General features: G+C 37.7%; 7 protein-coding genes across 12 annotated transcripts; 2 read left to right on the top strand and 5 right to left on the bottom strand.

The window, feature by feature from the left end:
• Window positions 1-816: 816 nt before the first annotated feature.
• VhaM9.7-b (Vacuolar H[+] ATPase M9.7 subunit b) lies at window positions 817-1,480 on the bottom strand. The gene is made up of 3 exons (XM_001354077.4): window positions 1,258-1,480; window positions 1,156-1,203; window positions 817-1,050 (listed from the first exon to the last, which is right to left on the bottom strand). Exons 1-3 carry the CDS (start codon window positions 1,353-1,355, stop codon window positions 924-926), a joined length of 273 nt encoding a protein of 90 aa, XP_001354113.3. The 5' UTR covers window positions 1,356-1,480; the 3' UTR covers window positions 817-923.
• Window positions 1,481-2,388: 908 nt separating this feature from the next.
• COX8 (Cytochrome c oxidase subunit 8) lies at window positions 2,389-2,853 on the top strand. Its single transcript, XM_001354078.4, has 2 exons — window positions 2,389-2,581; window positions 2,660-2,853. Exons 1-2 carry the CDS (start codon window positions 2,471-2,473, stop codon window positions 2,753-2,755), a joined length of 207 nt encoding a protein of 68 aa, XP_001354114.1. The 5' UTR covers window positions 2,389-2,470; the 3' UTR covers window positions 2,756-2,853.
• A 1,264-nt stretch (window positions 2,854-4,117) lies between these two features.
• Window positions 4,118-5,715, bottom strand: Rpn10 (regulatory particle non-ATPase 10). Its single transcript, XM_001354079.4, has 3 exons — window positions 5,560-5,715; window positions 5,337-5,477; window positions 4,118-5,275 (listed from the first exon to the last, which is right to left on the bottom strand). The coding sequence occupies exons 1-3, from the start codon at window positions 5,583-5,585 to the stop codon at window positions 4,267-4,269; spliced, it is 1,176 nt and encodes a 391-aa protein (XP_001354115.1). The 5' UTR covers window positions 5,586-5,715; the 3' UTR covers window positions 4,118-4,266.
• A 990-nt stretch (window positions 5,716-6,705) lies between these two features.
• Window positions 6,706-9,324, bottom strand: ppk5 (pickpocket 5). The gene is made up of 5 exons (XM_033382711.1): window positions 8,428-9,324; window positions 8,100-8,366; window positions 7,830-8,040; window positions 7,189-7,774; window positions 6,706-7,124 (listed from the first exon to the last, which is right to left on the bottom strand). Exons 1-5 carry the CDS (start codon window positions 8,757-8,759, stop codon window positions 7,015-7,017), a joined length of 1,506 nt encoding a protein of 501 aa, XP_033238602.1. The 5' UTR covers window positions 8,760-9,324; the 3' UTR covers window positions 6,706-7,014.
• A 1,464-nt stretch (window positions 9,325-10,788) lies between these two features.
• On the bottom strand, window positions 10,789-13,276 carry Mkrn1 (Makorin 1). Of its 2 annotated transcripts, none has more exons than XM_015188004.2 (4): window positions 13,165-13,276; window positions 11,862-12,660; window positions 11,455-11,728; window positions 10,789-11,377 (listed from the first exon to the last, which is right to left on the bottom strand). In XM_015188004.2, the coding sequence occupies exons 2-4, from the start codon at window positions 12,590-12,592 to the stop codon at window positions 11,279-11,281; spliced, it is 1,104 nt and encodes a 367-aa protein (XP_015043490.1). In that variant the 5' UTR covers window positions 12,593-12,660; window positions 13,165-13,276; the 3' UTR covers window positions 10,789-11,278. The 2 variants fall into 2 exon arrangements, with proteins under 2 accessions (XP_015043490.1, XP_001354116.1); XM_001354080.4 differs by lacking the exon at window positions 13,165-13,276 and adding an exon at window positions 12,957-13,156.
• Window positions 13,277-14,279: 1,003 nt separating this feature from the next.
• Window positions 14,280-16,298, top strand: Arv1 (ACAT-related protein required for viability 1). 2 transcript variants are annotated; one of them, XM_001354081.4, is made up of 5 exons: window positions 14,280-14,383; window positions 14,442-14,635; window positions 14,921-15,040; window positions 15,108-15,246; window positions 15,315-16,298. In XM_001354081.4, the coding sequence occupies exons 2-5, from the start codon at window positions 14,540-14,542 to the stop codon at window positions 15,674-15,676; spliced, it is 717 nt and encodes a 238-aa protein (XP_001354117.2). In that variant the 5' UTR covers window positions 14,280-14,383; window positions 14,442-14,539; the 3' UTR covers window positions 15,677-16,298. The 2 variants fall into 2 exon arrangements, with proteins under 2 accessions (XP_001354117.2, XP_033238095.1); XM_033382204.1 differs by lacking the exon at window positions 14,280-14,383 and having other exon boundaries at window positions 14,406-14,635.
• Window positions 16,288-20,919, bottom strand: LOC4813959 (WD repeat-containing protein 26 homolog). Of its 4 annotated transcripts, none has more exons than XM_015188006.2 (4): window positions 20,779-20,919; window positions 18,349-19,550; window positions 17,325-18,277; window positions 16,288-17,268 (listed from the first exon to the last, which is right to left on the bottom strand). In XM_015188006.2, exons 2-4 carry the CDS (start codon window positions 18,817-18,819, stop codon window positions 16,788-16,790), a joined length of 1,905 nt encoding a protein of 634 aa, XP_015043492.1. In that variant the 5' UTR covers window positions 18,820-19,550; window positions 20,779-20,919; the 3' UTR covers window positions 16,288-16,787. The 4 variants fall into 4 exon arrangements, with proteins under 4 accessions (XP_015043492.1, XP_015043491.1, XP_033238094.1 ...); XM_015188005.2 differs by having other exon boundaries at window positions 20,758-20,858; XM_033382203.1 differs by having other exon boundaries at window positions 20,615-20,823.
• Between the last annotated feature and the right edge of the window lie 266 nt (window positions 20,920-21,185).

Here is a 21,185-nt window from a genome sequence, read left to right as displayed (position 1 = left end):
TTTTAATTTGATTTCACTTCTTTTGTTCTTTTGGTTTCTTCCTTTTTATTGTTTAAATAAATTAAGAAAATTGTACATTTTATTAGTAATCAAGTGTAAATAAACATTTCGATAATGTAATAATATTAGCAATGCATATAGAAAATATTATACATTTTAGTCGTCATTTATTCAAACTGATGTATACATACTATACTGCATAGTTACTAAATAAATAACTTATTACAGAATATGTAGTTTTATTTCATTACAACAGAAGTCGTAGGTCAAGTAGTTATATATTTGGCTCTGAGTCGGGATAACGAAACGATGGTGAAGGACGGGTCTATACGTGGGACGTGGGCCCCGAAGCACTGGTTGGGATAGGGCGAGCAGAGCTTGATGGATACAAAGGTCCAGAAACAACTTGTAATAAGGCTGAAATATTGCAATAAATGCGCTCTAAAAGCTGCAACCGCAAAAATCGGAAAACTATACCATAAAGGATCCGTGGAACTTTTTGCTTATGATATAATTTAACAGAGTTGGAAAAGTATAGTGAATCCTACTTGCAAACAAGTGAAATCTCGTTATCCGATCATGCAAGTGCGGAATTCTATACTGAGAGTGGAAAAAAGCGGTCTCGTGACCATGAAAAGTTATATGGACCAGGCTGTAGTCACAACATGTACATGTATTAAATGTGTGCGTTCGTAAATGCGTCCTTTTCATGGTTGCAGGCTTCTAGGTCAAACAAAATATCCTTTGTAAAGGTATAGAATTTGTTCAGGTAAAGTGCAAGTCGTATTCAATGATATAAGATGTAAGACCTTGGAATTTTCGCATACTGTGATAATACCTTTATTGTATGATTTGAACGAAATTAATTATAAAGAATGCAAGAACAGAAAATGTAATAACAAAACATGTGTGAAATAATTATTTTACACAGTGACATCCATTGTGTCTTTGATCTCGTTTCCCCATTCGCGGGCCATAATCATGATTTCATTCATGCTCAATTTGGGGCCAATCAGAGGGTTCAGCTGCGTCATGTAACAGCACAGCCAACTGCAATGTCAATTAATGATGTAGCAAAACATTAAAATTTAGCAGATCGATGGATTACGCGTATGTTAACGTTACTTTGAGCATACTAGGGCTAAAAATACTTACAACAGCCAACATGTTACTGCGGTTAGCATAAGGCAGCATTGAGTCACTCTGAAAACATATATGTTGGTTACTTTGTTTGAATTAGTTTATGTTAAGACTTACCCTTTGTTTGGGCCACGAGCAAAGAAGGGGCAGATGATGCCAATGAATCCCCAAATGCAGGTGATAACCACTGGAGGCACATAATCAGGAACAGTCATTTTGAAGACTAGGCTATTTAGTCGAATGGAATGGAAATAATAAAAAAGGCACAAAACTCCGATCGCGAAAGATTTTCTCGAGCAATGAATATCACATGACAGACATGGGACCCAAAACAGCTGGTGCAGGCGTTGCCACTCTGTTCGCTTAAGTCGTAGTGTAGCCACATAATTCTCACTTCATTTAATTCACAATGGTCTTATTCCACTGCACTACACGACGAGCTTATAATTGAGCTTATAAGAAGAGCAATGCGATTTTTTCAATTTTTCTTTCGGCCAATGAAAATTGTCAAAAATGCATTCTTAGAGTCTCAAAAGTTGCGTCATATAAAATTACGAAATAGTGTACACAAATGGCAATACTTCGAACCACCAACATGTCTTCAAATACCAGCAACATTGATTAGACAACTTTTTTGTTGAACATTTTTGCTTAAACCGTATTTTAGTCAAAATACAATACATGCGAGTACTTAAAAGTCATTAATCTTGTAGAAAATGTATTCATCAATAGAATAAAACTATGTGTACATGGCTCAGGGTTTTAGTAAGCCAGCATTATTCAACGGAATATCAAAATTGAACAATAGGAACGACGATCCTCTTTCGTTTTTTTTTGTTTGACCATTTTCGCTAAAACTTTTTTTTACGAAGAATGCAATAAAAACAGGTATTTCAAACAAACCAGTCAAGTAGAAAATAGGTTCATAAATTTGATAAAATTATGTGTTCAGTTATGAAAGTCCTAGAAATATTAAATCGAATATTAAAATGGAGGAATATAGTTTTCAATCCTCGACGGAGAACGATTAACCCATTGTAGACCAAGGGAGTATTTTAGTATTCCACCGAAAATAATGAAAATTTAATAATTTTAGCGCAGTTCAGGTGAAAGATATCGGGGTTTTTTTAAGTTCAGAGGAAATATAGCAAGACAAGGAGCTACAAGAAGAATTTACAATCAGTATTATTTTCCGCCATTCACCTCAAGTCGTTGAACTGCTTAAATAGAGGGGGTTAGGTGGGCTAAGTTCGATTTCTTATCGATATACTTCACACTAGAAACATAAATTGATTTTCGGCCGAGGTTTTGAACAAAATAATAAATAAATATGTTCCAAAATAGTGCTGCTCGTCTTTTGGTTCCGGCCATCCGTAATGCCATGCAGAGCCGATGCCAATCCGTGGTTTCCGGCCCACCAACACAGCATATCTCAAAGGCTGTAAGTATTCGCACTTGGTTGCATAACCAGATGTCTGGTAAAGAAAATATACGATATAAATTATATGTTTCCTTGCAGGAGAAAGTGATTCTAGGCGGTGGCATGTGCGCAGCGGCCCTGTTTATTCCTGGCTGGGTTCTATATCACATTCGTGATTACAAGGCCGGAAAGTAATTCGATGATCTAATATTATGATTCCTTTCCTTGAAAAGTATCAATTTAGTAATGGTGCTCCTATGCCACATGAATAAAGGAAAATAGATTGAATTTAACCATGAATTTTTAATATTCTACAGATATGTGTCAGAATAGTGTTTTAACTTATTTCCGAATCGCAATGTATGCTGATTAAGTCAAGCTATGTTTTTCCTATAGTGAACCCGTCGCCGCTATTTCTTTAATCCAGACCTCGCAAATAACGGTTGACACTTTCAGTGAAACACCGTGTCTGCGTGGTCTTTTTCTGTTTTGTCAGTGACTAGACAGCAAAGGGAAAAAGTGTTGACTGTTGTTTGCGAGCTATGCTTCAATCTGATCTTGACGCTCTCACTAATTGGTGTTTAATAAAACTTGTTCCTCATAAAATTGGTTTCTTTAAACGTCTGTAACGACTTGTGTATTATATTTTTAACTAATTGATGCTTTAATTCCCACATCTGCAAAGAATTTCTTGGGTTTATCAAAAGATTGTCTAAGGAATTCACTGATTCCTAACCACAAAACTAATTTATGTTCCTCTTATCCGCACTACCTTAAATTGCAAGATAAGCTTGAGTCTGTACAAAAACAATTTCTTATCTTTGCCCCCCCACCCCCGTGGAAATCATCCTTGCGAAAGTCGGCTGCACCTTTTAAAAGCCGAAGGATTTGCCATGGAATTTGTTTTCTCCTTCTCAACTTCTCTCTGGTGAGGTTGAATCCAGTGCCCCCCCCCCCCCCCCCCCCCCCATCAGTCTTGCTCGTATGTATCTCTGTCCCGTTCTCTCCGACTAGGCATCACTTTCATTTTCATCTTCAACACTGTCTTTCTAACTATATACTCTGATAAAGAATACTTCCGTAGACTTTGCCATAATTACAAAACTTTCTTCTATTTGGTTTCCTTTGGCACTAGTGCTATTAAGGTAACAACTTTTTTAATGAATAGTTTACTTTAATTTACTATAATTCTTAAATTGTTAGGCTATTGGCTTTACTTTTAATTTGGCTATGAATATGACCATAGCGACTATTTTGCCAATAAATCAGTACCAAAGGATCAGAGTATTTGGCATAGAAAGTCTTGTATTTGTTTTTATTTTTGTGCTGAGCAACAAAAAACTGTTTAATGTCGTCTAATCGTCTGTACATTTAATTTGATCAAGCAATTAATTTGCTTTTAAAATATCAACCATCAACACAAGGAGGCGCTCTCCGCAAAAGTGCTTTAAACTATTGCCACAGGATTGGAACTTATACCAATTGGACAATAATATTATATCGATGAAGGTAATTCAGAAATAGCAGATTTTTGGTCCGCAAACCCAATACTTGCAGTCACAATGGGAACTTCTTCTACTTATTGTGTGTTTAAGTATGTAAATATATTTTCACTTCGCTTTTTTCAATTTAACAAGCTTTCGAATGATTTTTTTAATGGGCAAAGAAACTTATAAAATTTAATTGTGCTTATGAAATGGTGTGTTTTATTTCTTTTGGTTATCCTTTTCCTCATTTTTTTTGTCCTTGTCTTTGTTCAGTGAGCCAACAGCATCGCGCACTGCTTCGGATTGGGGATCTACCCCAGGAAGATTCTCTAGCACACTCTGCAAGAAGGCCGGGTCGCCAATTACCTCCGAATAGTCCTCGTCCACATCCATAGGAGCATTGGTTTCATCAGTTTTTGGGCGCTTTGCTTGTTGGGTAACGCTATCATCTGGAGCATCTTGCATGGACATTTGCATGGCAAAGGCGATCTGTTCTTCTTCGGTCATGTTGGCAAAATCTGGCAAGTTATCTTCAGGGGTCTCAGTGGACAGTGCCAAGGCCCGTTGCAACATAGCTTCCTCCGAATTCGCCTCGGCGTTTCCTGCGCCGCTTTCAACTTTGGGCTGCCCCGCGGTAGCAGTAGCTTCGACACCAGCTGGTGCTGTGCTATCAGCATTAGCACGACGTTGCTCACTTTCCTGACGTTGACGTTGCTCCTCCATTGACACACGCAAAGCAAGAGCCAGTTCCGGGTCTTCGTTGGGATCAACTCCGAATTCGAACACGTTTCCTCCCAAGCCGGCACCACCCAATCCATCTTCTCCCTGAATAATGGGCGACGACATCAGAGCTTCAGACAGGGCCGATCCGCGAGGAACACTAACCAAGTGCGATCCAGTACCGTCTTTGCCGTTCAATGCGTTGATGAAAGCAGTCAGCGTCTCGTTGTTGTTGCCATGATCGCCGAAGCTAACAATGTCAACATTCACCTTCTCTTTCTTCAGGCGTTTAGCTTGCTTCACAAGGTCTCCTTCTTCGTGACAAATGGGAGAGCCAACAAAGACGACAATACGCATCTTATGGTTTTTGCCTTGACGATGCTTCAACACCAAATGGGCTATGCGGATCCCGGTCAGAAGGTTTATCTCACCCTTTGGTTGGATGAGATGCATTTTAGACAAAATCCGCCCCACGTCGCTTGTCAGAGTAGCCAGCACTTCCACGGTACTAAATTAATAAATGAAACAATAACGAGCGCTTTTCAAACCATCGGCCACGCAATACTCACTTCGACAACGTCATTAGTCCAACATTATTCTCTGGATTGGATCTCAGTTTAGTGAGACAAACGAGATTGATTCCATCCTTTTGGACGTTCAGACGTGTAGGAAAATAGTCACCATTGCGTTGGTAATCGCTGTTATCAAAGCTGAAAATACAAACAGGGGTTTGGTTTCGTTAATCCGTCTTCTTTCTGCATATGGTTTATCAATGATTAAACATTATTTTACCATATCATAGTACTTTCAAGAACCATTTTCGTATTTTTGCTTGTCACTTCACCACTGAACTGTAATTGTGATACTTACAGTGTGACCGCGGACTTGTCATTAAAATATACCGTCCGACCCTCAGAAATATACCGAAACATACCGTCTGATTTAAAAAATATACCGTAAATATACTGATGGATTCAAGGTATTAGTCGTTTTAGATCTTCCGTGGAATCTTACTAGCTAGATAGCACCCTCAGCCGTGCCCACATATTTTTATACGATTAATGAACCAATTTTCTAATTGACTGGGTTATTTTAAACGCTTGCTTTAGTTGGATTTTGTCTAAAAAAGGTTTTTAGCGAAAAAGGTCAAACAAAAAAGGTTTTAGCGAAATAGGTCAAGACAAAAAACGAAAGGATAGTCGTTCATATTGCTCAATTTAGAGATTCCGTTAAATAATTCTGTTTAACTTAAACCCTTAGTTTTGCCCACATACTTTTTGGCCATTGATGAATCAATTTTCTACATAATTCGTTAGATTTTAGACCTTGCTTTTATTCTATTTTGACTAAAACAAGGTTTAAACAAAATAGTTCAACAAAAAAAAAAACAGTCGCAATTTTGCTGGTATTTTAGACATGATGCGCGCATAGGCCTTTGTTACCCTATTACGATAATATAGGATGAAGATATAACGAAATTTATAAAGACCTTTTCTCAAATTGATATGTATTAGACATATTCATGTATATTATTAGTATATTGTGTATATTTATCTCGATCCTGATACCTAGTCTGGGATGACAAACATTTTCTCAATTCTATAATATCCTTTCCCAGGGTATGCATTGTTGCTTGCATGTTGCCGCAACATGGAACGCGACTTTTGCTTTCGGCCAATGAAAATCGTAAAAAATGATTTGCAAAAAATGTTGCTGCAGCAATGATTGCATTTCGGCAAATCTCGATAAAAATTAAGGATTACAGTACTGCTGGGTAATAAAATATTTGTATTCTGCAAACAACAATCAGATTAAAAATTTTATTTTTGGGAAACAAGCTGGCGCGTACGTCTTTCGTACAAATGGTTTTTTAATAATTGTGTTTTCCTACTTTTAATCTCATAAACGTGTTGAACTAAATTAGTCTTATGACACTGGACTTTGCAAGCTTTGCTGCGAAGAAAGAGATAGCAATATCACAAAATTAGTGCTTGTAGCTGTTGCTGTAGCTGATGTTTTCCAACACACCAGCCAACCAGAAAACTTGGATATGAAAAGTGTAACAATCGATCTTTTCTGCCCGCAGCGCTGCTCCCAGCTCAACTGGAAAGCCTCGCATATATCGCTCTCACTGATTGCTTTACCCATAGGGTTCTCTCTGTTCTTGCAGCTAGCCAGTTGGCAAAGTCTAAAATTTCATAAGCTATAAACAAAACACAGCAGTTATGTCGCTATTGACTGGTCACATTAAAGTTTGAAAAATAATAATATGAAAAATAGAACAACAACATAAAGAATTTCGGCGATAAAGATAACGCTAAATCCAATCATAAGGCTCATGATACCACCAGTTAAAGCTAAAAGGAGAATAATACGATTTTTATAGTTTAAAAATGAGAAGATATCTTTTTTGAAACCTACACATGTATTCAGTTGGTCCGGTGTACGAAGTCCTCACATTGCTTCTAAAATAATTTTCTGTGAAGTAGAAATTTACTACTGCCAAGTTTTTTCGGATATATTCATTTGATAAATTCTTTAAATAATCACTCTGGGCCTTCAGGTCCTTTTGGCTAAAAGGTGTTGTGAAAGCATCAGGAAAGAACGTAAGATCATGACAACTGGTTAGGCACAAATCTTTACATTCAGATCTTTTCTTGTCAAAGATCTGTAATTCCGCATTATTCCAGCAATCAAACTGAGCCGCATCACAAACTGTAGCGTTAGAAAATACCAACGGCAGATAGTATGGAATACAATCACACAGTCGAAGGAAGAACAACGCATCGCATTCAGATTCGCAGTTGCGTCGCGTATAATAACGATAAAAGTAAAGTTCTTCTTCATCGCTAAAAATACATTGTCGTTTCGTTCGATGGATGTTACGAATGCTGGGCAGGGCTTCAAAGCTCCGCGCGATTATACGAAATGTTGTCTGATGCCCGATCATTGCTGGTAATCCAGATTCCTTCATACGTGGTTGATCGATTGGGTTATACAATAACACCTTAAAACAATTGTATTATTAACATGCTAATGGGTACAATCTTCAAATACACAACTTTGAATCCTTGTCCATTTGTAGAGGAACAAAAATAATCATTCACGTGACCATTGAGTATTATTTGTAAACCCATAGCAATGCCAACGCCAACTCCTGGCCGCGGGTAATAGCTGGACGGTAGTTTCGGTGGATAGCCAGATATAGGATTCCAATCCACTGCAATGTCTGCAAACCTATTCGTTGCGGTGTAGTCCCGAATGTATGTTGGCCTTTCAAATAAAATACTTTTTACACACGAACTTTTCTGCGCTGGGCTTCAAAAACGTACCTGAATTTGTATAAATAATATGGATGCAACAAATTGAATACACAGCACAAGCCCTCATCTACAAAGATTTCTCTGAAGATATCAGTGCATGGTAACTTTTTTTTATGAAACATGCATGACACTATCAAATCTTCGCATCTCTCAGAAACATTTAGTATAAAGTTGGGGAACGTTTCGTTTTTATAACGATGATTCGATTTTGTAAAATTGCCATAAGTATTCTCTTTATAACAAGTTTTCTGTAGCATGGAATATCCTAGCGATCCACTGAAATGATTTTTATTATTCCTCTTTCATATACATAGATATGAATATTGGGTTTACTTACGGTATTAAATCTTCTACTTTCGATTTCTTTGCCTGATTCATATTACAAACCGTTATTGCTGGGAATGGAATCTTACTAATTGGAGTCATAGTTGAACTAATTCCAATAATCACTGGCGTGTCTTCCCATTTAACAAAAACGCGAACCGCTAAGTTTACGGCCACATAAATAAGCGAAGCAAAAATTATTATAAAGTATAGCTTTATCCACCATAAATGTCTATCACCGATGACGTATTTTAACAACTCCAATGATGTATTTCTTAGAAATATTTTCTTTCGGTTTTGACCGTTCCTCCACAGTTTTTCTTTCACTCTACTCAGGAAACTCATGGTATTGACCCGATGGTTATTTTATTCTTGTTAATAGATTGGGGATAGTTGTTAGACTGTGGCGTGGCTCTCTCTTGTTAGACTCAAGTGTTTATATATGTATATTCATTAGTATTTACAAAAGCATTATCTATGAAGCTTTTCAATGTATTATCATTAAGTTTTTGTAATGAATCAAAGTAATTTAATCCTCATTATAGAACCATTCCAATTAGCCTAATTGTCTGAAATAACAAGTTCGTTTCATTCTGTACCTTAAACGGCAAATCCAAATGATTTTCAAATGTTCTGATAAAGGAATTGTATGAACCTCCTGTCACAAACATAATAAATAGCCTGAATATCATTATGTTTATGCGTTCATCATCACATACAAATTTTAATAATATCCCTACAAGATATGTAACAATATAAACACTGTATAGTTTCGTGGTTATGAGCAAAGTATTGTTCGGTGATCGAATTGTATTTTTATTTTGTAATATTTATTTGTTTCATTACTGTTTTTTATTATAATGTTACAAATTTGTTATTATTTTTAATCTAATATAGGTACAACTTCAGCCAGATTGGTATTCTTTATTTTGTTTTGAACAATTTTAAAACGGGAAATGGCACAATTAGTATTTGATTAAAGGCTTGTTTCATAAATACCTTTAAGATATTATATTCATTATTTGTGAAAACGAACCTGCAATATGTTGATTTTTTGTTTTGTTTTTTTTTTTGTAATACCTTAAAAATGTAAGCTAGCGATTTCAAAAGGTCTTTTGATTTACGAGTTTACACCGTCTATTTATGGTAATCTTTAAACTATTTCGAAAGTATAGAGAAAATATCACTGCTGGATACATGCATAGATGTATAAAAATATGTTTTAATATCATCGGAACAAACTGAAAATGTATTAACGTAAATAAGCAGCTATTAAATATCACTAAATCTACGGTTCATATTCAATCAGTTATAAGCCCGTCAGCAACATACAAATTGATGAGAAAACTATTTGTTCAACTTAACAAGAACATGTTGTACAGGTCTGTTTTTTTATTTTGAGGATCTTAATTGTCAATTGAAATGTGTGTACAGAATATGCTTCCGAACTAATTATAATTCTTTACTTTGCTTGGTATTATTGAACAACTTGATACAATTGATTAATCTGCTGAACTTTCCAACCAATATCTAACCAAAAATTCTATTTGGAAAAAAGAGGCTCTAAAGAAATACTACAATAATATAGGAATCGAATCATACATATGTAGGTTTGTTTGTTTTTGTCTCCTTTTTTTTGAGATATCAAGAATTTTTCAAGCTGATTTGTACATTTTGTTTTGAGGGGTTGGGGTTAACAATCAAATGCCTGCTTTAAAAATATATATTACCAATTATTCATATAACATTCATAATTTGTAACTGTCACGGATGAGTCGCATAGAAATATGTTCCCAGTCATATAATCCTATAATATGTATTGATCTTTTAATAGAAATAAATGATTATCGTTTTTTTGTTTTGTTTGCTTGTAGTTTTAAATGTTGAACATGTGTGGTTTATATGGTAATTTCCTTATTTCATTTAATTTCTGTGTACAGTAACATATTTATCATTAAAAACAAAACATTTTAAAGAGGTACATTTCGAAAGTATAGGCTTAAAATCATATTACAGTAAATATACATACAATAATTATAGCTCTTTGTGTCAGGGTATTACGGGGAACTTGTGGAAAAACGTTTAGAAATATACTGAATTACAGGTATGCAACAGTAATACTTTAACACAAAATTATAATCATAACAGCAACAAAAATGTATTGATTATTGATTGACAAAAAGGTATGGTGTGGTATGGTATGTATGTAGTTATGATAACACTATATCGGCACAACATCAGAAATTTAAGTTTTTCTATTACCGGATAACGCATACCGCATGCAATATGCATTTTTTATTATTATGTTTGTTATGTTTTCTATGTGCGTTTTACTTAGTTATCGCTTTTTAACTTCAAAAAAAATGAGTGGAAACCCGATTAAAGAATGTTTGTATTTTGTTATCTTTACAATTCAGTCTGAAAGGCATAGTTTGTTTACACATTTGATATCACCTATTTTGAAAAATCTATTTGTTTACTTATTTTATTATCTCTAAAATTGTGTATACATAGGTAATGATATATCATTGATCTTTAAGGTTTAATGGTAACCACTTATTGGATGGTATTAAATATATTTTAATTTAATACAAGTACGGAAAAGTTGCTGAAAATTTCGTTGCGTTAAGTGGAGAATAAATATTTTATATAAACCTAAATTTTGGTACCCAAATACATGTATGTGTGTTGGTTTAAATTTTGCCTTCGATATTTGGTTCTGTATCATTTATATGTATATATCGCTAGAATATTGATTAGGTTATATCTGGGACTGTATATCGAACATTTTGTTTCGTTGCGGGTCTACAATTGCTGCACTTTTTGTTTTGTGTTTGTGTTTTTTCTTCTTCTTCGTTAGATGCTTACTCATCATCGGAGACATCTGAAGATTCACTTATATCACTTGAAAATATCTCCAGCCAATGATAATCACGTCTATCAACGTAGTCCCACAGATAAATCTATTATATTTGATAAGTATTTAATATATTGATCAGTATAGTCATTTATATACAGCAAAAGGATATATGATACTCACATCGAGTAAATCGATTATTTCATGTTGGCCTTGTAACTTCCGAGTACGCTTTGGTAAGCCCACATCAACGATATCCCCATTGGGCAGGGCATGTTTATAAAAGCACTTGTTTCCAAAGGGACACTTTCCCTCGCCTTTCTGAAAGTATTTACAATCTTTGGCTCCCAAGGCAGCGCGATAATCATTGAGAAGCTTATCCTTTTCCTCCTTTGTCTCCACCCAAAACGCACTGGGGCAGACAAAGTCTGAGCATACGCGACATTCGGGGCAAGCACTAAAATGAAGCGTAGCGTTAATTTTGTATGTAATATACATACATTCGAATATAAGCAAGAATTCTATAGTCGAATTCTCCACTCAATACATATAGGTAGACCCCATTTTCAATCAATTATCATTTCACTCACCGCGTTATTTTATGCTCAAACTGTTTGGCCTGGCGCCATTTACGAATGCATTCCAAACAAAAGATATGGTTGCAGTTGGGCAGGATGCCAAATCTTTTCTCCCGGCCAGCCTTCTCCATGATTGTGTCGAAGCATATGCCGCAGGCCTTATCCTTAGAGCGAGCGATCGCAAAGGAAAGTTCCATGGCCTGTTCGTGCTGTTGCAAGCACTCCCGGTTGTGATTTTTACGTTGAGCTTGATCCGTGGGATGCAGGCAATACTGGTCACACATTTCGCATAGCTCCATGTGTATACGATAGGGGCAATACTCGCCATAAGGACACGGACATTCATAGGGACAAACCTCGTCCAATGATGCGGGTTCGCAACAGCTCACGTCGACTGTCGGGCCACCAACTACTTCGGCCCAGGAGATTCCGTTTTGAAGGGATACGCTGCCAGAAGCTGCCTCCTCATCCTCGTTCTGTTCCAGCACGCGCTTCTGGCTAGGCACAAATATCGGGGCATTTGCCCAATTACGTTGGCTGGTGCTTGGCTTAATGCTCTCAGCATTATCTGTAGTTATATGCGTTTGCTCCGCACACTCGGGACGGCCGCGACTTAAATCATGCGAGAAACGGCAGAGCTCGCCAAAACGGCAAATTCCGCGCAGATAAAATCGGCATATCGTTTGACTTCGCCCAAGTGCCATGTTGGGAATGGCTGGATCGCTGTTGGCGACGGCACTCATTTTACTCTGTACTTTTAACAATTGCAAAAGGGTTTGATATTTCAAATTTGACAATTCTCAACGATGACCTAAAAATAAAAGCATTATATAAAAACTGTAAACTCCGTTCGTCTCGTACGAAGTTAAAACATTCACATAATGACACAATACATGCATAGAAATGTGCATGAAAGCACAAATACAATTAATCATGTGCTTGCATCTTTTATACATATGTGCATGTGCGTGCAAGCATGCATACATATAGGCATTTGACTGTATTGATGAAATGATGCGCACAACTGGGAAGCACGCTAGTTGACAGATATTAACGTAAAAAGTCAATAAACGTTAATTGCACATATCCATGAACATAAAAATTTACTTTTCTGAACGTAGATCGCTTTGCATCATTATTATTCGATGAAACTATGTGTGTACTACTATGTGTAGGCACATTCGTATAGGCGTAACTAATGCCTGTTGTTTCAGATACATAGTTTGTATATCAAATACCAACGTCTGTTTTAACCATGACAGTTAATTTAACCTTTCCACTAAGCTTAGACTTATTTAACGCCAAAAACACTTACAATTGTTTAACTTTGTCGTTTTATGCGCACCTTGAAATACAATCACAATCAGTGTGACCGCGGACTTATCGATAAAATATACCGTCCGACCCTCAGAAATATACCGAAACATAAACAGATATACTGATGAATTCAAGTTCTATTTTACATATTCCTCGATTTTGATCTTCCGTCAAATATTCTCAGCTATATAGAACATTTAGCCATGCCAACATAATTTTATCCGATTAATGAATCTATTTTCTAATTGACTGGCTTAATTTAAACACTTGCTTTTATTGGATTTCTATATAACGTTGCGCACCTTGAAATACAATCACAATTTATTCATTACTGTTTTAGTGTGACCAAATGCACAGGCACAATTTTATTGTACTCGTGTATTAGGGGTATTTCCAAAAGAGTATTTCTATGACTATTTCGGTTTTCACCTATTTTTGCGGATTACGTTTTCAACCAAAACGATTAGTTTTCATTTTTATGTGCTCCCTTTCTCACAAGTTTTTTGTATCGATATAACAAAAACAAGTGACCTTTCAAAATATACAGCGTGTTAAAAATGGCTTTATATTTTTCAGTTGCTGATTTTCCAGTTGCAACGCCTGTTTATCTAACAAGCTGCGTGTAAATTGAAAATTAAATTGCTGATGGTCGAACAATTAATTTAAAGAAAATTTGGTGCGAAATAGCTGTCTCCACCCTGCTGTTCTGTTACGAAAACAGTCTGTGCTATTATGCGCGAAAAGGTATTTCTTGCCAACGTTCCGATAGCCAAATTGGTTTATAATTTTGTATAAATTTCTAAGAAATCCAGGACGCCCTCTTCCTGCAATTCGCAAATTTTTACCGCAGTTGGCTATACAAAAAAGACAGATCTGCAGGAAAACCCCGAAATTGGCAGCCCTTATTTTATAAGCAATAAATAAAGATTAAAACTTAAATTTAACCAATCAACTAGAAAATAGATTCATTAATTGGATAAAACTACGTGGACAGGGCTGAGAGATCTATCCAGCTAGTAATATTCGACAGCATACAAAAACGAGGAACTTGAATAATTCGTCAATACGGTATATTTTAAAACATAAATGGTATATTTTGGTATATTTCTGAGGGTCGGACCGTGTATGTTTTATGCATAATCCTCGGTCACTCTGCATAGTGTAATAATAACATGACAAAACAACAACAAACAAAAACAACAAACGGATTTTTTAGTGTAAGAGAAAATGATTTTACTTTTACTTGAGTTCCCTAGTAATTTTTGTTCTTTATAGCCCTTGGATGCTGCTACTGCTGCTTTGTTTGCGACAGTGGCTACAAAACGCGAAATATAAATTGCATTGCGTAAATTGATACCAATTTCAAAAATAATATGATTGGAGGAAAAAACTCGGTGTGCGTAAACTGTGGACACAGAGTGCGAGAACTATATAAAAAATATAGCAACACTCTAAAAACTACGAATTGCGTAAGAAAAACAATCTGATCGAGCATGCATTTGTTTTGTTTGGGGTTTGGTTTTTAGCCCTTACTCGTAGATTAGAATGGTACATTGTACATATCAACAAGCAAGAAAGCTTAAACTGCATATACTTTGTTTTGATCAACTGTCGTGGGCCGCAGTTTCATTATCTCCGAGATCTAGAGTGTACATTTATTCAAATGTCTAAAAATCAGACTAGTGTCTTTTGAAATTGGGGAAGCTTTTGTCTTTTTGCAAACATACATATAATTTTTATGAGCACTTCCACAGGAAAAATGTCATCAGGTCACAGACAAATACATCGAGTTTGAGGAATTTATCATCCTAATAGATGCACTTCTTTTGGATTCGTCTGCGTTCCGCCATATAATATATAATGGCGACTTTAAGGTGAGGTTCTACGGAGCTACAAGAATTTGATCTTTTATTTAACATTTCCCAATCTTTGCGGTCCTAGTTATATTGGAAGGTTTCACTGGTGGTGTTGCTCTTGGAGTCGTTTGCACTATGCCGGCAGAAGCTTAGCGATCCTGCCAATGATGCCTTAAACGTCCACGAAAAAGGTTTCTACACATACACACTGCATCACATAGGTGGTAAGAAATGGGAAATGGTTTAAATATTCAAGACTCTACATAGTTTAATCAAAATATATATTTTACAGACTACTTGCTTATAACCTTCTTTCTACTGCTAATTACGGCAGCACTTGGCATTGATCAGATAAAGAAAGTGGGTGTTCGAAATTTCACCTTAACTATTATCAAGGTTGTTGTCATTTCAAACTTATCCAAGTTTTTCCTGCTCCCCATATTGGTTTGGCGCAATAACACGACAGTGTTTGGACGTAGCATACACTATGCACTGGTCATGAGCCATCATATCTGTTCGCTGGTCCTTGCGTACGAGGCAGTCGGATATATCAAGAGTCGGCTTCGATGGCTGGCCATTACATTAGTAGTCCTTGCATTTGTCCTAAAGGAATACATCAGACATTATGCCGCATTCCAACTGGAGTTACATTAACGTAAGAATTAGCTATATATTACCCTCTGTTATTTATTTTTAGTACAAATTTTAACCAAAAACACTGAATAACCTTCCCGAGGGGTTCTAACCTTTGTGCCTCAAGTATTTTGTATCAAGTTTTGGGGCGCATACATCCATGTACGATAATAAATAGCTAAGTAGGGTATTCATTTATGATTATTCATAAGTTAGTGTTTTCCAACCTTAATAGTCCAAGTGTCGGAAGTTCCTCGACTCGAGTTGGAATACTGTCCATACAGTACATCATAGTACATGTTTCTCTGCATGGAACCATAATGGGAGATAACATTTAGTAATCTTAGACACGAAGCTTCCTCTTCTGGGGAACTGAACATCAAATTGCTGTCTCTAGAGCACGTCCATGCTCCCACATGATGCTAGGCTAACCCATACTAAAATATTACCTTGTGGCCAGTCTTTTACGAAAAGACCTGAAACTGTGGGTGAAAATCGAATATAATTAGACGAAAACGTCTTTTTGGGGTATGTTACCCTCTGAATTGACATACGACACAGTTGTCAGTTGGACGAAAAGAAAGCAAGGAGTATATCATTATATTATAATTGCTGCAAGTAAAATTCCACTGTTAAAAACATATATAGAACTATTTTTATTGTTTTGGGGGAGGGTATGTAAGTTATTTCAAATACGTCAAATCGTTTTACATACTAAATGTTGGAGAAACTGCGTTAAAATATTATTTCAATCAAGTGACGAATGAAGATAAAACAGAGTGGAGGTTAACCACTTTCATGAGTTAAATTAAGAAGCTAAAGTACAATTGATAATAAAAGTCAGAAAAAGAATAATTTGCATTTGTTAATATCGGTATAAAAGACGCATCCGAGAACGAATTGTTGATTGGTTTTGTTGTTTGTTTATATGTTCGTATGAATGTACTTAAGTAAGTCATTAATGCTAATCGTAAGTCATGCTGCTCATACATTTTGTTGTAATGGCAGTTTGTAGCAACGACGACACTGACGCGCAATTGGGGGCAGGACAAACTTTGCATTTATATCGAAATTAGAGCGTAATATTACTAGGTCAGCATCCAATATCTAATCATCTCTAACCATATATCTCCTAAGTCATATTCCACGATGACGAGGACGAGCTTGAGGAGCAATCGTCGCTCTCTGTCGTGGCGTTGCTTCCATTCGGCTTTGGTCCCCAAATGCGAACGGTGGCATCGTCACTGGCACTAGCCAGCAATGACGGATAAACGGGGTTCCACGACACACAGTTCACCGTCTTCGTGTGGCCAGCCAGCTTGGCCAGGGGTTCTTCGCGCTTAATGTGCCAAATATATACGACCTTATCCTCACTACCGCTGGCCACGAAGCTCTCATTGATACCGCCGAAACACGAATGGATGGCAAAATTACTCTGGCGTATACCCTGGAATCGTCGCACGAGACATTTGTCCTCAATGTCCCAAAGATGAAGGCCTTGATTGGAGACATTCAACAACGCTAAGCGATCGGCAGAGTTGATGCTAAAAGTCATAATCGGATGCGGCTCTCTCAGTATATCAAAGTCTGAGCGTGGGCTATCAAAGTTGTAGCTACAATGAAAAATCATTGATGTTAATTCGTTTATGAAAATGCAGTTGGGACTCACCCTCTGATGCGATAATGATTATCGGCCGCCAATATTGTTTTATTGTCAGCTCGAAAGGCAATGCTGTTGACCCGAACTCCCTCCCAGGAGTCGACAATGGTGCCATTTAGATCGCATAGGTAGAGCTGACCCTTTTGGCCGCCACAAACGAAGCGGGTGCCATCGCGACTGAAGGCACCGCAGGCGAGGCTGTCCTCCAGTGATTGGGAGAACTTGACAAACAGCTTACCGTCCTCCACGTTCCAGATGTAAAGCTCATGGGAGTCCTCGGTGCCACCCACCAGAATGAGCTTGGAGTCGGGACTCCAGCTGACAAAGCTGACGCTCAGCTGCGCCTGCCCGTCCAAGACGCGACGATGCTTGAGCGTGAGTTTGTACGGGTCTACGTCCCAAATAATCACAGTGGAGTCCTTGCTGCCAGTAGCTAATTTAAGGCCATCGGGAGAGAATTTACAGAACCAAACTTCGTCGCAATGGTCAGTCAGAATTTGTATTGTCTGCATGGGGAATCCATCTGTGGTGCAACAGTGGTCGGTGAGCAACGAAACCGTTTGCAAATTAGTCTCCCACGCCATGTCGTGACAGGGGCAGTGTTGGCTTTGTAATTCTATTGCCTGCTGAAGTAGGGTGCGCAGACGGCGCGGCGACATCATCACCGAAGGCGGCATGAACGTTTGCAGGCGCTCCATGACAAGCGCCCGAGACAAGATACCCTTGCCCTCCCACTTGGCTCGCTGATAGAGGTCTTGATTGGTGGAGCACATCATATACGAAGACAGCTGATGCACACGCGATATGTTGTGCTGCAATGGGGTCAACTCGCTGCGCAGCACGTGCAGTGCGTCCAGCGGATTGGCATCATCCAAATGCTCTAAATACTTTTGCTCTAGTAATATGAATTTCATTTCAGTTATTGTTGATAGTTTCCCATTATCAATCAGTGGCTCCAAGTCCTGCAAAAGAGTATACAAAAGAAATAAATGAACAAAGCACTTTGAAGCCCACGTTTCAGATCGTTCGTTACCTTGAGGTCTAGATCTGCTTTGACCCAATCCCCCATTAACACATGCTCCCTGAACTTGGTCGCCGATGGGTGCTCCAAGTAACAGCCAGACTCTACCATCAGTGTCTTGACGGACTTATCCAGACCTACGTCGTGCAGATACTGGCCAATGAGGCGTATGATCTCCTGATTTGACTTGTCCAACTGAACAGCCCGGTAGCTGGTGTTGTTGTCCCGATTGTTCTCCCCATCTACGATGCAGCTGCCATTGTTATTGACAGCAAATCCGTTTTGTTTGGCATCGTGACCGTTTCTGGTGCTGCTGCCGGATGGATGCTCGTCAGCGGGTGCGGGATTATCATCGCCACCTCCACCACCGCCAGTCGTATCACGGCTAACATTCTCTGCACTGCCGCCGCCGGAATTTAGCGTCGAAGCATCTGCTGTAGCCCTTGTACTGGAGCCGGTCGCTGAAGAAGATGTGTTCTGCATAATCGATCCAGAATTGTTGCACTCGTTGCTGTGCGATTTGCTTGTGTTGCTGCCGCTGCTGCTGCTGGTGCTGGTACTGGCTTTTGTTTTCTTGCTGCTACCGCTGCTGCTGGTGTTACCGACTGGGGGCGTTAGGGATGAAGATTGTTGCACTCTGCTAGCCGATGCTGATGTCTCCGAGCTGTTATCACTGATCTGTGGTGAGTCGTTGTTGCCCGTGATTGATGTGCTTGAACCTGCCAAATTCGAGTTTAATTGTGTTTGTGGTTGTTGTTGCTGTTGTAACAGAAGGGCCGCTCTCGATGTGGATGCCGCATCTATTGGCGGCACTGTAGCTGTAGTGGTGGTGTCCAAAACGACAGAAACTGATGTTGAAGCTGATGAGGCTCCTGAACGACGACCCTTTTTGCGCGGCGGCTGGTCCTCGGATGAGGCACCAGTTGCAGCAACCTTTTTGGTGTTTCTATCAATTTTGAGTACTTTTAGGAACCGCACAGCAACAAGAGAAACTTGTCGCCTTCTGGCGGATCTCAGATTTTCCAGCCGTAACACGTCTGTCTGTCACTCTCTTTCCCCGATTCGAGGGCGCTGACTGATATGCCCTGCCTGAAGGCCTTTGTTTATTTAATTTCGTGCAGTAGTAGTATATCTGCCTCGATTACGGTTCTGTTTCTGGCAATTGATTGCACTCGCTGATAACAGTTTCAAGTTGTTCAACTGCAATCGACATACTGCGAAGGGAAAGCGCAAAAAGAATTTAAAAATCAACAATGAGAGAGACAATTCATGAATTAGAGGCATCACTGGAATGTACACGAATCTATATTTTCTGTAGTGGGATTCGACTTGGGATTAACTTTGTTTGAGTTACGTAAAATTTTGAAACGTTTTCTTAAATTATCTGTTGTTCTTCGCACAAAGAATTTACTTCCTTCATATTGTAGCTAAATGTAAACGTACCCCGCCGATCCGATTCTACCCAGATAGGAACGAAGACTAGATATGGCCAGTCTTTGTTTATACTCGCGTATAGCTTTTAATCAGACAAAAGTATTGGTTATATGATGAACATCCTGTATAGTATGAAAATAATTTTTAATTGCGAGATGTCATGACTTTATATAAAAGTTTGATGGCTCATATGCGCTTTACATTTACATATACCGCAGTTAGAACTTTCCAAAACTCCAACGAATTTACCATTGTCAGATTTTCATCTATGTACATATGTATGTACGTCAAGATGTACATAACACTGTATATTATTTTTTTACACACAGCTGTATTCATTCATGTATGTATGTACTTGCATATGTAGGTTCCTAGAGTTATAGATGCATGTACATATTTATAGGGCCAGATGCCAGATTAAGACTCGTGGAATTGAATCTTACAGAGTACTTACACTCTTCTATTTCACTACATTAAACTATGCGTATAGATGTACAGACATACATATGTACATATATACATCCATACGTACGTATTCATGTGAATATGCACGCATTTACATCCCCAGAAATGCACTTGCGTGTGTATATGTTTATATGCCCATATGTATGCATGGGCTTATATTAATCAACTCTGCTTTGTTTTCCTTTACATCTGTGTGTATTTATGTACATTCAAGTGTTAGTGTTCATAGTCAAAATGAACCTATTATCAAAAAAAAAAAACAAAAAAACCCCCACGAGCATGTTGGTGTCTGCTTTGTTATGGGTTTTCCAACACATTTTCACTTGCATTTCTCTTTTGGACAAAGTGCATCGTAATATATAGGCATACACATACATACATACACACATTGTTTATGGTCCTTTGCGACGATATTAAATAGGTTACACTCTATTAAACTATTTGGCATGATAGCCCAAAACTATTTATGAACGTATGAGCTCTCAATTAAAAAACTAAGACGAATTGACACAATATACATACAAATTTGATGATGAAACGCACTTAGCTGCTTATATATTTCGACCAGTGTGACCGCGGACTTAACGATAAAATGTACGGTCCGACCCTCAGAAATATAACAAAATAAATCGTATCATTTTCAAAATATACCGTAGATATACTGACGAATTCAAGTTCTATTATACATATTCCTCGATTTTGTTATTCAGCGGAATATTACTAGCTAGATAGATTTCTCAGCCCTGCCCACATAATTTTATCCGATTAATTAATCAATTTTCTACTTGATTGGCTTCTTTTAAACACTTGCTTTAATTGAATTTATACATAAGGGTGTAAATGAAATTTAATAGATTGATGATATTGACAAAATATACCATTATATGCCGATATATCATCGGTTCCATGTTAACCTCAGAAAATACCGAAAATGTCTTAGATACATTTAA

This window comes from Drosophila pseudoobscura, chromosome X (assembly GCF_009870125.1).
Source record: "Drosophila pseudoobscura strain MV-25-SWS-2005 chromosome X, UCI_Dpse_MV25, whole genome shotgun sequence".
NCBI classification, from domain to species: domain Eukaryota; kingdom Metazoa; phylum Arthropoda; class Insecta; order Diptera; family Drosophilidae; genus Drosophila; species Drosophila pseudoobscura.
This window is presented reverse-complemented; position numbering and strand designations above follow the sequence as displayed.